The sequence below is a fragment of the Dipodomys merriami genome, unplaced genomic scaffold (genome assembly GCF_024711535.1).
Source record: "Dipodomys merriami isolate MVZ:Mamm:240054 unplaced genomic scaffold, mDipMer1.0.p SCAF_1790, whole genome shotgun sequence".
Taxonomy (NCBI): domain Eukaryota; kingdom Metazoa; phylum Chordata; class Mammalia; order Rodentia; family Heteromyidae; genus Dipodomys; species Dipodomys merriami.
Genome location: NW_027203149.1, coordinates 12557 through 25606, shown reverse-complemented (window position 1 = coordinate 25606; position 13050 = coordinate 12557). Strand labels below are relative to the sequence as shown.

General features: G+C 48.4%; 1 protein-coding gene across 1 annotated transcript in view; it reads right to left on the bottom strand.

Moving 5' to 3' along the window:
• LOC138829927 (hepatoma-derived growth factor-related protein 2-like) overlaps positions 1-12570 on the bottom strand; it is a 76390-nt gene extending 63820 nt beyond the window's left edge. The window contains exon 1 of the mRNA XM_070026440.1: positions 12348-12570. Within this exon, the coding sequence (XP_069882541.1) occupies positions 12348-12473 (126 nt within the window). The 5' untranslated portion in view covers positions 12474-12570. The remainder of the gene's footprint in view (positions 1-12347) is intronic.
• Between the last annotated feature and the right edge of the window lie 480 nt (positions 12571-13050).

Genomic DNA, 13050 nt, shown 5'->3' with positions numbered 1-13050 from the left:
TCTGGCCCAGCAACCAGTGCTAGATTTAACATACACACAGGGCACACAAGAGTTCTTAGCCTAGAACTTTAAAAGTTTTCCCACTACCTGAAGAAAGATGACTAACAGTGAGCTGATATGCAAGGCTTACTGCAGCAATGCCTCTGTGGTCTCTCTCTCTCGACCTTTTTTTCTACCGGTCTGTATAAGGAAATAACTCTGATCCGGCCAGCTTTGCTAACTTGAACTCCTGAGTCCCGGAAGCTCTTCACTCATCATCATTGCCTCCCCCTGAGCTACTGGTTGCTTTATAGATATAACATGGGTTTTCTACTATATTGTAACAGATCCTTCTTGATAAATTTCCCAAGGCAACGGTAATAATCCATACAACTTCAGCATTAATAATGAAAAGAATGGAAAAGAGAAAGATTTTTTTTGGGGGGGGTCCGGTTGTGGGGCCTGAACTCTGGGCCTGGGCGCTGTCCCTCAGCTCTTCAGCTCAAGGCTAGCGCTCTACCACTTGAGCCACAGTGCCACTTCCGGCTTTTTTCTTTTTGCTTATGTGGTGCTGAGGAATCAAATCCATGGCCTCATGCATTGCAAGACAAGCACTCTACCACTGAGCCACCTTCCCAGCCCAAGAAAAAGATTTTTTAATTCCATTTTTACTTTAAAAAGCTGCATATTGGCTGGGAATGTGGCTCAGTGGTTAGAGTGCTTGCATACCATGCATGAAGCCTGGGGTTTGATTCCTCAGTACCACATACACAGAAAAAGCTGGAAGTGGTGCTATGGCTCAAGTGGTAGAGAGTTAGCCTTGAGCAAAAAAAAAAAAAGCTCAGGGACAGTGCCCAGGCCCTCAAGTCAAGCCCCAGAACTGACCAAAAAAGTTGCATATTACAGAAATGGAAGTACAGGAATAAAGATGGGATCTATCCATCACTAATGTGAAAACTCCAGTCAGGAGGCTGTCAAGTAGATCCTTTTCCCAACTTATCCCAGCATGATGCAAGCTGGTCTGTGTGCCATTTGTAACACACGGGGATTGAGAAGAAAGGTCAGAAACAATAGATAAAAATCAGTACATGTGTAAGATATTCACTCAAATCTATATCAGTCTAGGAGTGGGAAACTTCTCATTATGGCAACCTGAGAAATCTTTGAACACCTTTCCCTCCATAAAGGTGTACCAAACGACTCCAGGAAATAAAAAAATTCTTATCCATATGTAGGATTATTTACAAACAATCTTTCGGGAAAAGAGAACACACAATAAAAATGGAAGAAAGGATTTAAAGTAGATCTGTTAATTTAACGGACTTTGTCAAGCAAATCCACCATCCCTGGTGTGCTATTTATTGTGCCTAATAGAACTAACACTCAGGGAAAAAGTAGTCATTAAAAAGGACTGGTCAGAAGGGGGAAAACACAGCAAACAAGCCAGCTTTAAAAGTTTCTCAGTTATAAGTGAGTTACTCTGAGGGAATTATCTGGAGGTGACTTTAAAGTTTAACATTAAAATATGAAGAAAGGATCATCATGGCCCCATCACTCCCCTATTTTCACTTTTTTTGGGGGGTGGGGGGATGTTATGGATGGACGGAGGGGCATGAAAGACCAGGCGCAGTCTGCTATCATGTTAGGTTCAGGTTACCTACTGCCAAGTCACACAATTACTCCAGAAAACCTGCCTAAGGAATGCGGGCTGCCTGTCAAGGTTACAAGCTGTCCACTGCAGTGTAAGATATACAAGAAAATGACACCATGTAAATCTCATAAAGGTCGCATGGTATCAGGAACTTTAAATGAGAAAATAAATACTATCCTCCATCTAGTTTTGTATACTAATTTCAAGTCAGCATACATAAATACCACACAGCACACAAGAGCATTACTGTAAGGGGTCACTTGCTCTGTTAAGAAAACACTGCTTTTGGCTGTGAAAGTAACTGATTTCACACAAATTCTAGGATTTTAGCACCTTAATGCAGGCCAGAACTCTACCCCTCCTCCACCAACCCCAGAGCAAGTCCCAGGACATCAGGAGAAGAACACAAAAATGGAGTGAAGAGAAAACAAAGGCAGGGGGTTCAGGACTTAACCCCAGCTGAGAGAGAGAGAACATCATTGTGGCTCAGAGGGCGAATGCTTGCCTGGCAGTTACAAGACCCTGGATTCAATACTCATCTGTAAGGACCAAATGAAATAGCCCAGACAAGACTAGGTGATAGGTGCTTCCAGAAAAGACAAGAGCAACGGGTAAGAGGAAAACACTGCCTTGATGTTCTGTAATATGTTCCCTCAAGAAGCTCAAACTCTTCGCACAAGTACACTAGGCTGCCTAGGTCACCACCACAATGCCATCCTCTCTAGAAACCATCTACCCATGGTAGATACCACCTTGGTATCTTTGCCTGGAAACCCATTGACATTCAAGAAATCATGAATGATTATTAGAGTTCTGTCATTTTGAAACTGATGGGAAAATGAATGTGTTATGTGTCCGGAACACATATTATCACCACCATCACATGTGCACATGCATGCGCGCGCACACTCTCTCTCTCTCTCTCTCTCTCCCTCTCTCTCTCTCTCTCTCCAACTCAAGTCCTGAACTTTTGACCTGGTTGCAGCTGAGCTGAGCCCCCTCCCGGGTCCACCAGGGCACCTGCTCCAGGGCTGACAAGAGTGCTGGCAGGCAATGGCCGCAAGGCTACAACAGCACAAAGCAGCCAGCCTGCAGCAGAGGCCTTTATAGAAAGAGCCAGGCAGCTTCACATCTCCCTCCCTACTGCTCCAAAACATGCTTCTTTAATGATTCCCCAAGAAAGGAATAAAACCTAACATCTGTTTCCCAGGTTTACTGACCTGTACAACCGCTGACAGCATGCAAATCTGGAAGCCTCGCAACTTCCTTCAATTTCTCTAAATGTGAATACTGAAGAGTTTGAATGGGAGGGAGGGGATCACTGTTTTGTGGTGTAGAGCCAGGGACACTCCTCGGTGTGCACCAGTCCCCCACCCCCAAGGACATCTCATGTTGGCATCTGGGGATGTAAATTACAGGGATGTAAATTCTGTCTTGCTTAATTTTGTGGAACACTATCAGGACAGCCTAAAATACAACTGGGCGGCTCAGTACAAGCAACCATCTGCCCTATGACCAGGTGAGGCTCAGGGCTAGATTCCTGGTGTGCTAAGGGTCCAGAATGAGGACTGGCCAAGCACAAGAAACACGCATGTGCAGCGCAGAGACGCGAGGGTGGGAGGGCGCCGCCAGGCAACTGGGTTTCCATCTAGCTGTGTGACACCCTTTCTTTCAGGGCTCCCATAGCACATGCACCATTCTGCCACATGCCCTGTCCCTGAGCTCACTCTGAAAAGGAACCACAACTGGACTGCAGGTCATCTCTCTGCCATTGAGTCTGGGTTTCAGATGGCTCATCCGTGCAAGAATTTTATGTTAGATGAACTCTAGGTATTTCACAGACCCAAAATTCCGTGATTTTAGGAGTGTTTTTGAGCATGCATAACAAGCATGGTGGCGAACCCTGGTCAGGATCTGTACCACCAAGTAACGATCTACCAAATGAAACCTACAAATCCATCCTCGGCGCATCTGAACTAGGGATTTCTTCTTTCTGTTCAATGTCCAAATTACTTTTAAAATAGCTTCTGAGGCTTAAAGATTAACCTTTCCCTCAATTAGACCTAAAATTGTGAGGAATTCTGGAGGATAAATGTCTTAAAACTATCTTTTGCCCTTCTTTCACTCTTCTTTGTTCTGTTGTATTTGAGATCCTCGTACATAGAACCACAAATAAAACCCAGGTCTAGTTTGTGGCTTGCCTATCCTCCATGCTGCAACCTCATGTATGAAACTGAGACCTCTTCAGAGAGCGGTGTCACCCACCCTCATATATTTTCATTTTTCACTGGGTGCTGTTCATTGCTTTTTTGTTGTTCCGTCTTCATATTAGCCTCTAGCAAACACTAGTCCACATCTGTCGAAAACATGGGCTCAGTGTCTTTCTCAGTAGTTCTTACTGTTAAAAGAGCAATGGTCTAGGCCGAGGAGGTGGCTCAGTGGTAGAGTGCCTGCCTAGCATGCATGAAGCCCTGGGTTTGATTTCTCAGTACCACATACACAGAAAAGGCCAAAAATGGCTCTGTGTCTCAAGTAGCAGAGAGCGGCTCAGGGACAGAGCCCAGGCCCTGAGATCAAGGCCTAGGACTGGCAAAAAAAAAAAAAAAAAAAAAGGAACAGGCTCAGGATCTTTGTGATTCTTTCCTCAGCAATGCTATTTGGGGCCAGATACACCTTTTAGTGAGGAGCAGCACCATAAATTAAACTACAGTGACTAAGGGATGGGCCTCGCTCTGTGTGCCCGGCTGGGCTTTATTTCTTACAACCCGTTGACAGACTTCATCCAGGATTTACTGATTTGCTTATTATCTGGCTCACTCCACGAAAAAGAAGGCAGTTATTTTTGTGTTGTGTTTACAAGTTTCACACCAGCACCTACTCGACCTGCCTAACACACAAAGGATGCTTTATAAATATTTGCTGAAAGAAACATCAACTCTCCCCGCTATAATCCTAGCTACTCAGGAGTCAGAGGTCTGAAGATCACAGTTCAAAGCCAGCCCAGGCAGGGAAGTCCATGAGACTTTTATTTTTGCCAGTCCTGGGACTTGAACTCAGGGTCTGGACACTGTCCCTGAACTTCTTTGGCACAAGGCTAGCGCTCTACCACTTAAGCCACAGAACCACTTCCAGCTTTTCTGTGTGTGGTACTGAGGAGGTGAACCAGGGCTTCATGCATGCTGGGCGAGCACTGTACCACTAAGCCACATTCCCAGCCCCTCCATGAAACTCTGATCTCCAAGGAACCACCAGAAAACCTGAAGTGGTGCTGTGGCTCAAGTGGTAAAAAATGCTCACCTTGAGCTGAAGAGCTCAGAGACAGTGCCCCAGGTCCTGAGTTCAAGCCCCAAGACTAACCACCACAACAACAACCAAAGAAATAGGAACTCAGCTGGATGCTGGTGGCTCATGCTTATCATCCTAGTTATTCAGAAATCTAAGAACTGAGGATGGCAGTTCAAAGCTAGCCTCAGGCAGGAGAGTCCAGGAGTCCTTTTTTTTAAAAATCAATTGTGAAGCTTCTAAACTCTGGGCCTCCCACACTGTCTTGATCTTTTTTGCCTAAGGCTAGAGCTCTACCATTCTGGTTTTCTGGTGGTTCACTGGAGGTAAGAGTCTCCCAGACTTTCCTGCCTGGGCTAGTTTCAAACTTTGATCCTCAGATCTTAACCTCCTGAGTATTACAGGTGTGAGCCACTAGCACCTTGTGGAAGATAGCTAGCCTTGAGCAAATGAGCTCAGGGATAGGGGGACAGGAGAGAGGGGAGGGGTCAGGGAGATGAGGGGAGGGAGAGATGAGGGGAGGGGAGGGAGGAAGAGAATGAGAGAGAATGAGAGAGAGAGAGAGAGAGAGAGAGAGAGAGAGACAGAGAGACAGAGAGACAGAGAGAGAGAGAGCCCATGCAAGAGAGAGAAGAAAAGAAGAAACATGATCTTGCCCCTGTACTCAGTTTCAGTAGAAGGCTTAAAAAAGATCTTCTGGCCAGGTACTGGTGGCTCATGCCTATAATCCTAGCTACCCATGAGGCTAAGGCCTGAGAATAATGGTTCAAAGCCAGCCAGGACAGGGAAGTCTGTGAGACCCATCTCCAATTAACTACCAAAAACCATGAAGTAGAGCTGTGCTCAAGTGGTGGCGTGCCAGCTGTGGCCAAAGACTAAGGGACAGTGCTCAAGCTCCAGTACCAGCATACACAAAAGAACAAAGGAAAGAAAGGGAAGAGAGGGGGAGAGAGGAAGGAAGGGAAGGAGGGAGGGAGGGAAGAGAGAGGGAGGGGAAAGAGGAAAGAGAGGAGAAAGACAGAGACAAGACAGGACAGGACACCTGGGCTCTGGTAGTTCATGCCTGCAATCCTAGCTACAAAGCAGGCTGAGATCTGAGGATCATAGTTCAAAGTCAGCCCAGGCAGGAAAGTCTGTGAGGCTCAGGTGTTACAGCACCAGCCTTGAGCAAGAAAAGCTCAAAGATAGTACCCAGCACCAATACAAAAACAAAGGCCAGTATGTTTCAATTAAAATAGTTTCCTGGGAGTGTAGTTCAACAGTACAACACCTGCCTGTCTAGTACACTAGAGACCTTCTTTCTTGATCCCTAGTCCTGCCAGGAAAAAAAAAAAATACATGTTTCCTCACTCAGTCCACTACATCTAGTCATCATGAAATGAATACCCTAATCAGGGCTAACTTATTATTTCCTGTAGTTGAGGCCTCTTAAACCTTTGATTGAAGAACCTCCTTCAGAATTGATTAAAATGTTAAACCACAAACACACTGCCAGCAGATTGTGTATAAGTATACAAACTCAAAAATCTACCACCCATCCTTTGGCACCATGTTTAGGAACTGTTGATTGTATTTTTAAGTTCCTCCTAACCTTTAGTCTTTTGGGGGGGGGGAAGGGAGGAGCCAGGTTGGGGCTTGAACTCAAGAGCCTGGGCACTGTCCCTGAGCAGCTTTTGCTCTCTACCACTTGAGCCACAACACTACTTCTGGCTTTTTCTGTGTATGTGGAACTGAGGAGTGGAACCTAGAACTTCATGCACACTAGGCAAGCACTCTACCACTTAGCCACATTCAGTACTTATTTTAATGTGTAAATTCATGGCTTGTGCTCCCAGTAAGGAGTTAATCCAAGGAAACACCAAGTATAACATTCAAGACTCAGCATATTATACCCAGGTGATCATGCGGGTTAGGTAAGGGACTTTAAACCACATAAAACCACAATCAGAGCCCAACACCAACCAGTGACTCACAAATATAACCCTTAGTTACTCAAGAAGCTGCCGGCTGAGAATCAAGGTTACAAGCTAACCAGACACACCAGCAGAAAAGTTCAAGAGACTTTTATCTCCAATTCACCAGCTCCACAGATAGAAAGCCAGCCATGAACAAAAAAGCCTAGTAAGATTCAAGGCCCAGACTTCAAGCCACAGTACTAACCAAAAAAGAAGAAAGAACTAGAAAGAGACACAGCAAAGCTAAAGATTAGGTTCTCAAAGGCAAGAAGCTCATTAAAAGATACAAGAAAGCAATCAATTAATTTTCATTATCCTGCTACCATAAGAACTACATAAATGATTCTACATGAACATTTCCAGTTCCCTCGGATCAGACCACTGAAAAATCTCCCTTATCAAGTAAGGCACTAGTTTCTGAGAAGACTACTTGGTTAGGGGAAAGTGCTAAATCTCTGAAGAAGAGACCAATTAACTTTTCTCTTTGGAGTCAACAAAACTTAGCCAACCTAACCACTAAAATATTAAGCAATTACATGCTAGATTAAATAGAATACAAGCTGGGCAACAAGCTAGGTGGCTCACGCCTATAATCCTAGCTCCTCAGAAGAATGAGATTTGAGGATCACAGTTTGAAGCCAGCCTAAGCAGAGAAGTCTATGCAACTCTTATCACCAATTAACCACCCCAAAATCAGAAGTAGAGCTGTGGCTCAAAGTGGTAGAGCACTAGCTTTGAGCACAAAAGCTCAGGGATAGCACCCAAGCCCCATGAACAAAAAATAAACAAACAATTGTGGCTCTGAGCTACTTTTTTCTTTTTCTGGTCGGTCTTGGGGCTTGAATTCTGGGCATGGGCGCTGTCCCTCAGCTCTTTAGCTCTAGCCAGCGCTCTACCACTTGTTCCACAGTTCCAGTTTTCTGGTGGTACACTGAAGGTAAGAGTCTCAGGGACTATCATGCCAGGACTGTCTTTGAATCGACATCCACAAATCTCAGCCTCCAGAGTAGCTAGGATTACAGACATGAACCACCAGCACCCTGCTCTGAACTACTTATTAACTGCCAATCTTCTGACAGGACAGTTATGAGCCTAACTAATATTATCTACTTCTATATAAAGCACATAGTAGGTACTTAATGATGCCAATGATTTAATTCAGTGTCACTAATCCACTGTCTTAACCACCCGAATACTTCAGTCTCCTCTGAAAAAATCCCTACTATATGACACAAATACATTGTGAATATATTTAGAAACTTATAAATATGCAATAAGCTACAATGTTACAAGTTCTTAATCTCATGGCTGATAGTGGGTTATTTCAAATTTTTACGTTTTTTTGCTATAATATTCAAGCTTTATATATAATTTTATGCAATTGTATGTGTGCCCATACTGGGACTTGAACTCAAGGCCCAGGCAATTATCCCTAACCTTCTTTTGCTTGAGGTCAGGACTCTTTATTACTTGAGTCGAAGCTCTACTTCTAGCCTCTGCCCCCCTTTTCTAAAATAGTTTATTGGAGATAAGAGTTGCACGGACTTTCTACCCCAGCTGGCTTTGAATCACTATCCTCAGATCTTGGCCTCTTGAGTAGCTAGGATTACAGGCGTGAGCCACTACCACCTGGCAATTTTATGTTATTATTTTTTAAACCACAGTTAAACAATGTAAAGGATCATTAACCGCACACTCACAGATTTCTGGACTGATGATTACAAACACTTTATTTAGGGCACAGAAACATTGAAGTCCTTAGATATATCTCCAAGCCAGGTGCTGGTGGCTCACGCCTGTAATCTTAGCTATTTAGGAGGCTGAGATCTGAGGATCACAGTTCAAAGCCAACCTGAGCAGAAAAGTCTCTGAGACTCTTATCTCCAATTAACCACCAGAAAACAGTAAGTGGTGCTGTGGCTCAATGTGGTAGAGCGCTAGCCTTTAACACAGGGGCAGCACCCAGTCCCACAGTTCAAAGCCCCATGATCAACCAAAAAAAAAAAAAAATCTCCAAATGATAAGAGGCTAAGGAGTTTAATGGTAGAAGCCTTGCTAGCATGAGACCATGTGTCCAATCTCCCAGCTCCCAGCACCAGGAAAAAAAAAAAGTATGTTGCCTTTCCTGAAGAAATCCTCTATATTCAAGGCTGAAGTAAAAATATTTTTAGCATGCCAATATAAAAACATCAGCCCTTCAGGGCTGGGAAGGTGGCTCAGTGGTAGAGCGCTTGCCTTGCATGCCTGAGGCCCTGGGTTCTATTCCTCAGCACCACATAAGCAAAAAGAAAAAAGCCGGGAGTGGCACTGTGGCTCAAGTGGTAGAGCGCTAGCCTTGAGCTGAAGAGCTGAGGGACAGCACCTAGGCCCAGAGTTCAGGCCCCACGACCGGACCCCCAAAAAAAAAAAAAAAAAGAATCCTTGAGGATTCTACAAATCCAAATGTTCAGCCAGGTGGTGATCAAGAGTTAAAAAGAGAGGAAGAGATCTGTCCCACAGGTGAAAACTGGCTTCCTTTAAAATAAAATAAAACAAAACAAAACACAGGCTGGGAAGTTGGCTCAGTGGTAGAGCGCTTGCCTACCATGCATGAAGCCCTGGGTTCAACTCCTCGGTTCCACATACACAGGAAAAGCCAGAAGTGGCGCTGTGGCTCCAGTGGTAGACTCTTTTCTCCTATAACCATGCCAGGCTGGCATGTTAGCTACTCTGGAGGCTGAGATCTGAGGATTCTGGTTAAAAGCTAATCAGGGCATGAAAAAGTCTGTAGGACTCTTACCTCCAATTAACCACCAAAAAGCCTGAAGGTGAGCCTTGACTCAAGTGGCAGAGTGCTAGCCTTGAGCACAAAAGTTCAGGGACAGCACCAAGGCCCTGAATTCAAACCACAAGAATGACACCAAAAAAATTTTAAAGCCAGCCTGGAGGCAGAGCTCAAATGTTGGAGCTCCAGCAGTGAGCAAGGAAATTGAGAGGCTGTGAGTTCAAGCCCCCATTAGAGAAGAAATGATATCCAACTTCTACCTGGTATTATTCACCATTTCTATCTTTTTTTTTTTTTTTTGGGGGGGGGTCTGGTCGTGGGGCCTGAACTCTGGGCCTGGCTGCTGTCCCTCAGCTCTTCAGCTCAAGGCTAGCGCTCTACCACTTGAGCCACAGCACCACTTTGGCTTTTTTCTTTTTGCTTATGTGGTGCTGAGGAATCGAACCCAGGGCCTCAGGCATGCAAGGCAAGTGCTCTACCACTGAGCCACCTTCCCAGCCCACCATTTCTATCTTTTCAAGTTGCTGTACATTACCACTGTAGGGCCTAGGACCTAACCTAGGAATCTTTTCTTTTTTTCTTTGCCAGTTCTGGGCTTGAACTCAGGGCCTGAGCACTGTCCCTGAGCTTCTTTTTGCTCAAGACTTAGCACTCTACCATTTGAGCCAAAGCACCACTTCCGGCTTTTTCTGTTTTATGTGGTGCTGAAGAATTGAACACAGGACTTCATGTATTCTAGGCAAGCACTCTACTACTAAACCACATTCCCAGCCAGATTTTTTTTCTTAAACAGTCAGGCCAATAAACTATTTGATATTTTTTAATTACCTAAGAAAAATGAAAATCAATTATACTGAATCAAAACTGATTAGTGTCCTCAGTTCTTCACAGTTGAGTCAAGTTTGGTAGACAACTAATTCAACATTTCTCAACTTTTGAAAATTTTTTTTTTACTTAAAACATAGCCATATCGCCCATCATCCTAGCTCCTCACGTGGCTGAGATCTGAGGATCATGGTTTGAAGCAGCCTGCTCAGAAAAGTCTGTGAGAAGAGTCTTATCTCCAATAAATACCAAAAGTCAGAAATGGAGCTGTGGCTTAGGGGTAGAATACAAGCCTTGAGCCCCCCCCCAAAAAAGCAGCAGCTCAGGGGTGTGCGTACACATGCACACGTGCACACACGTACACGCACACACACAAAGGGGGGCATATCAAAATAAATACACATGATCTACGATAGAGATACAAGAACCAGAGCGTTAAGTAAGTAGGTTACCTAACGTCTCCAAAGAAAAAGATGTGTGAAGAATACTTACAGGGCGTACATGTTGGAATCTAAATAGGTATCTGAGGTGTTTTTCAAATTGCATATATTTTAAGTGAAAAGAAAAAAGTTATTCCCAAGGAAGACTAGAATTAGAAGACAGTCACTTCGGGTGTCTGCACCAGTCACTGTGTAAGCTACAATCACTTCTCATTTCTCCTTTAAATATACTTGACCTCTTCAAACAATCTGCGTTTCTCTTTAGGAAGTGAGCCCGCTAAAACTCAGAAGCCACACACGTGTAGGACCCAGGACAAATCATTCCCAGGCTGCTGGGAGCATGGCTGTCTTCAGGCTGAAATGAGCCGACCTCTCCTTTTCCATCCACAAAATGGGGTAAACGGGGGACCCGGGGACCCGGGCCGTTTCCCCCCAAAGGCTCTCCTGACGCAGCGTCCTCGCCAAGGTCCCTTGGAGCCCAAGGAGGGGGTACTGGGTGCTGGGCCCGGAGGCCTCCACGGAGAGACGCAGCCCTGATTCGCTGGCCGTCGTCGGGGTGTTTTTTTTTCTGCTGACCCACTAAGGAAATTCAGAACATTCGGGAGTAACTGTCAGAAAACCAACCAACCAACCATTCAACCATCCATCCATCCAACCATCCATCCCTCCTGCGGACTTCAGGCTCGCGAGCCTCGGCTGCCCGGATTCTAGTGATGGGGCTCCCACCGAGAAGAGGGAAAGTCGTTAGGTACCACAGCCCCCTTCCCCTCTCCCCCTCCTTCCTCCTCCTCCCCCTCTTCTTCCTCCCCCCCCTTCCCCCTCCGCTAGAGGCAGCCCGCATCGCATTGTCCCGCGCTCCGCGGGAGCTCCAGCCGCTGGCGCCTGGAACCCCGCTTCTCCCGGCCGGAGCTCGCCTCCCCGGCCCCGGGAGCGCGGCTTCCCACGCCGGGCCGGGCGCAGAGCCGGGGGGGGGGGGGAGGGGGAAACATCAACACAACAACATCAACAACACAACAACAGGACAACACAACAACCACCACAACACAAAAGCCGTGCAAGTTTCCAGCCCCGCGCCCTCCCCACCGACCCCCCCCCCCCGGGGCCGGACTGGGCCGGGCGCGGCGGGAAGACGTGGCGCCAGACTTTCCCCGAGGCCCCGGGAGCCCCCCCCCCCCGTCCGGAGTTGGCGGCTGGGCGCCGCCGCCTCGCTGGGGAGGGACGAGCTCCCGGCGGCCCTGGCCCGGCCCCGAGGAAGCTCGCGGCGCCTCCCGCCCGCCCGCCAGGCTCCCTGGCGGCCCTGACAAAAGCAAGCTCGACCCCTGACCGCAAGCGGGCGCCCCGCCAGACGTACCGGCGGTACGGGGAGCGCCGCCCGGACTCGCCGGCGGCCCCGGCCCCGGCCCCCTCCCTCACGACACCGTCCTGACCTCCAGCCCGGCCCCGCCGCTCACCTCGATCTCGAAGTCCGGCAGGCAGCAGGCGGTGCAGAAGAGCGAGCAGAAGTGCGCGATGGCCGGCACCTCCCACCAGGAGCGGAGCTCGCCCAGCCCCGTGGCGCCGCGCTCCTCCGGGCACATTGCCGCGCCAGCCCACGCCCGCTCGCTCGCTCGCTCGGCGGCCGGGCGGGCGCCGCGGCTGGGCCGGTCGAGCCCGCGCGCCGCCGGCTCCGGCTCCTGCCCCGCGGCGGCGCCTCAGCGCCTCGCGCCGGCTCCCGCCGCGGCGCCCGCGGCTCCGTGCGACCTGTGGCTGAGGTGCGCGGCTCGGCTGGCCGGGGGGTGCGGGCGGCGGCGACGGCGGCGGGGCCGAGTCTTCGAGGCAGCCGCGGCTTGGGCTGTCGGCAGGGTCCGCGCTCGCCCTGTCCCGCGGCGGCGCTGCGGCCGCCCCTGGTCCCCCGCACAACATAATCCACTCAGCGCCCGGGAAAACAGATGGGGGTCGGGGCCGCCACGCGGAGGGGCGAGGTCTGCGCGCCACAACAACAACCCCACCAACCCCAGGCGCAGCCGACGCTGCGCCTGCGCGGCGCGTGCGAGAGAGCGAGCAGGGGCGGAGGGGAGGAAGGGGCAGGGCCTGAGCAGGTCCCCATTCCCCCTCCCTCCCCGGCGGCGACCCCGAGGGTCGTCCGGGTGCGCCGGCTCTCGCCAGGCCCCGCGG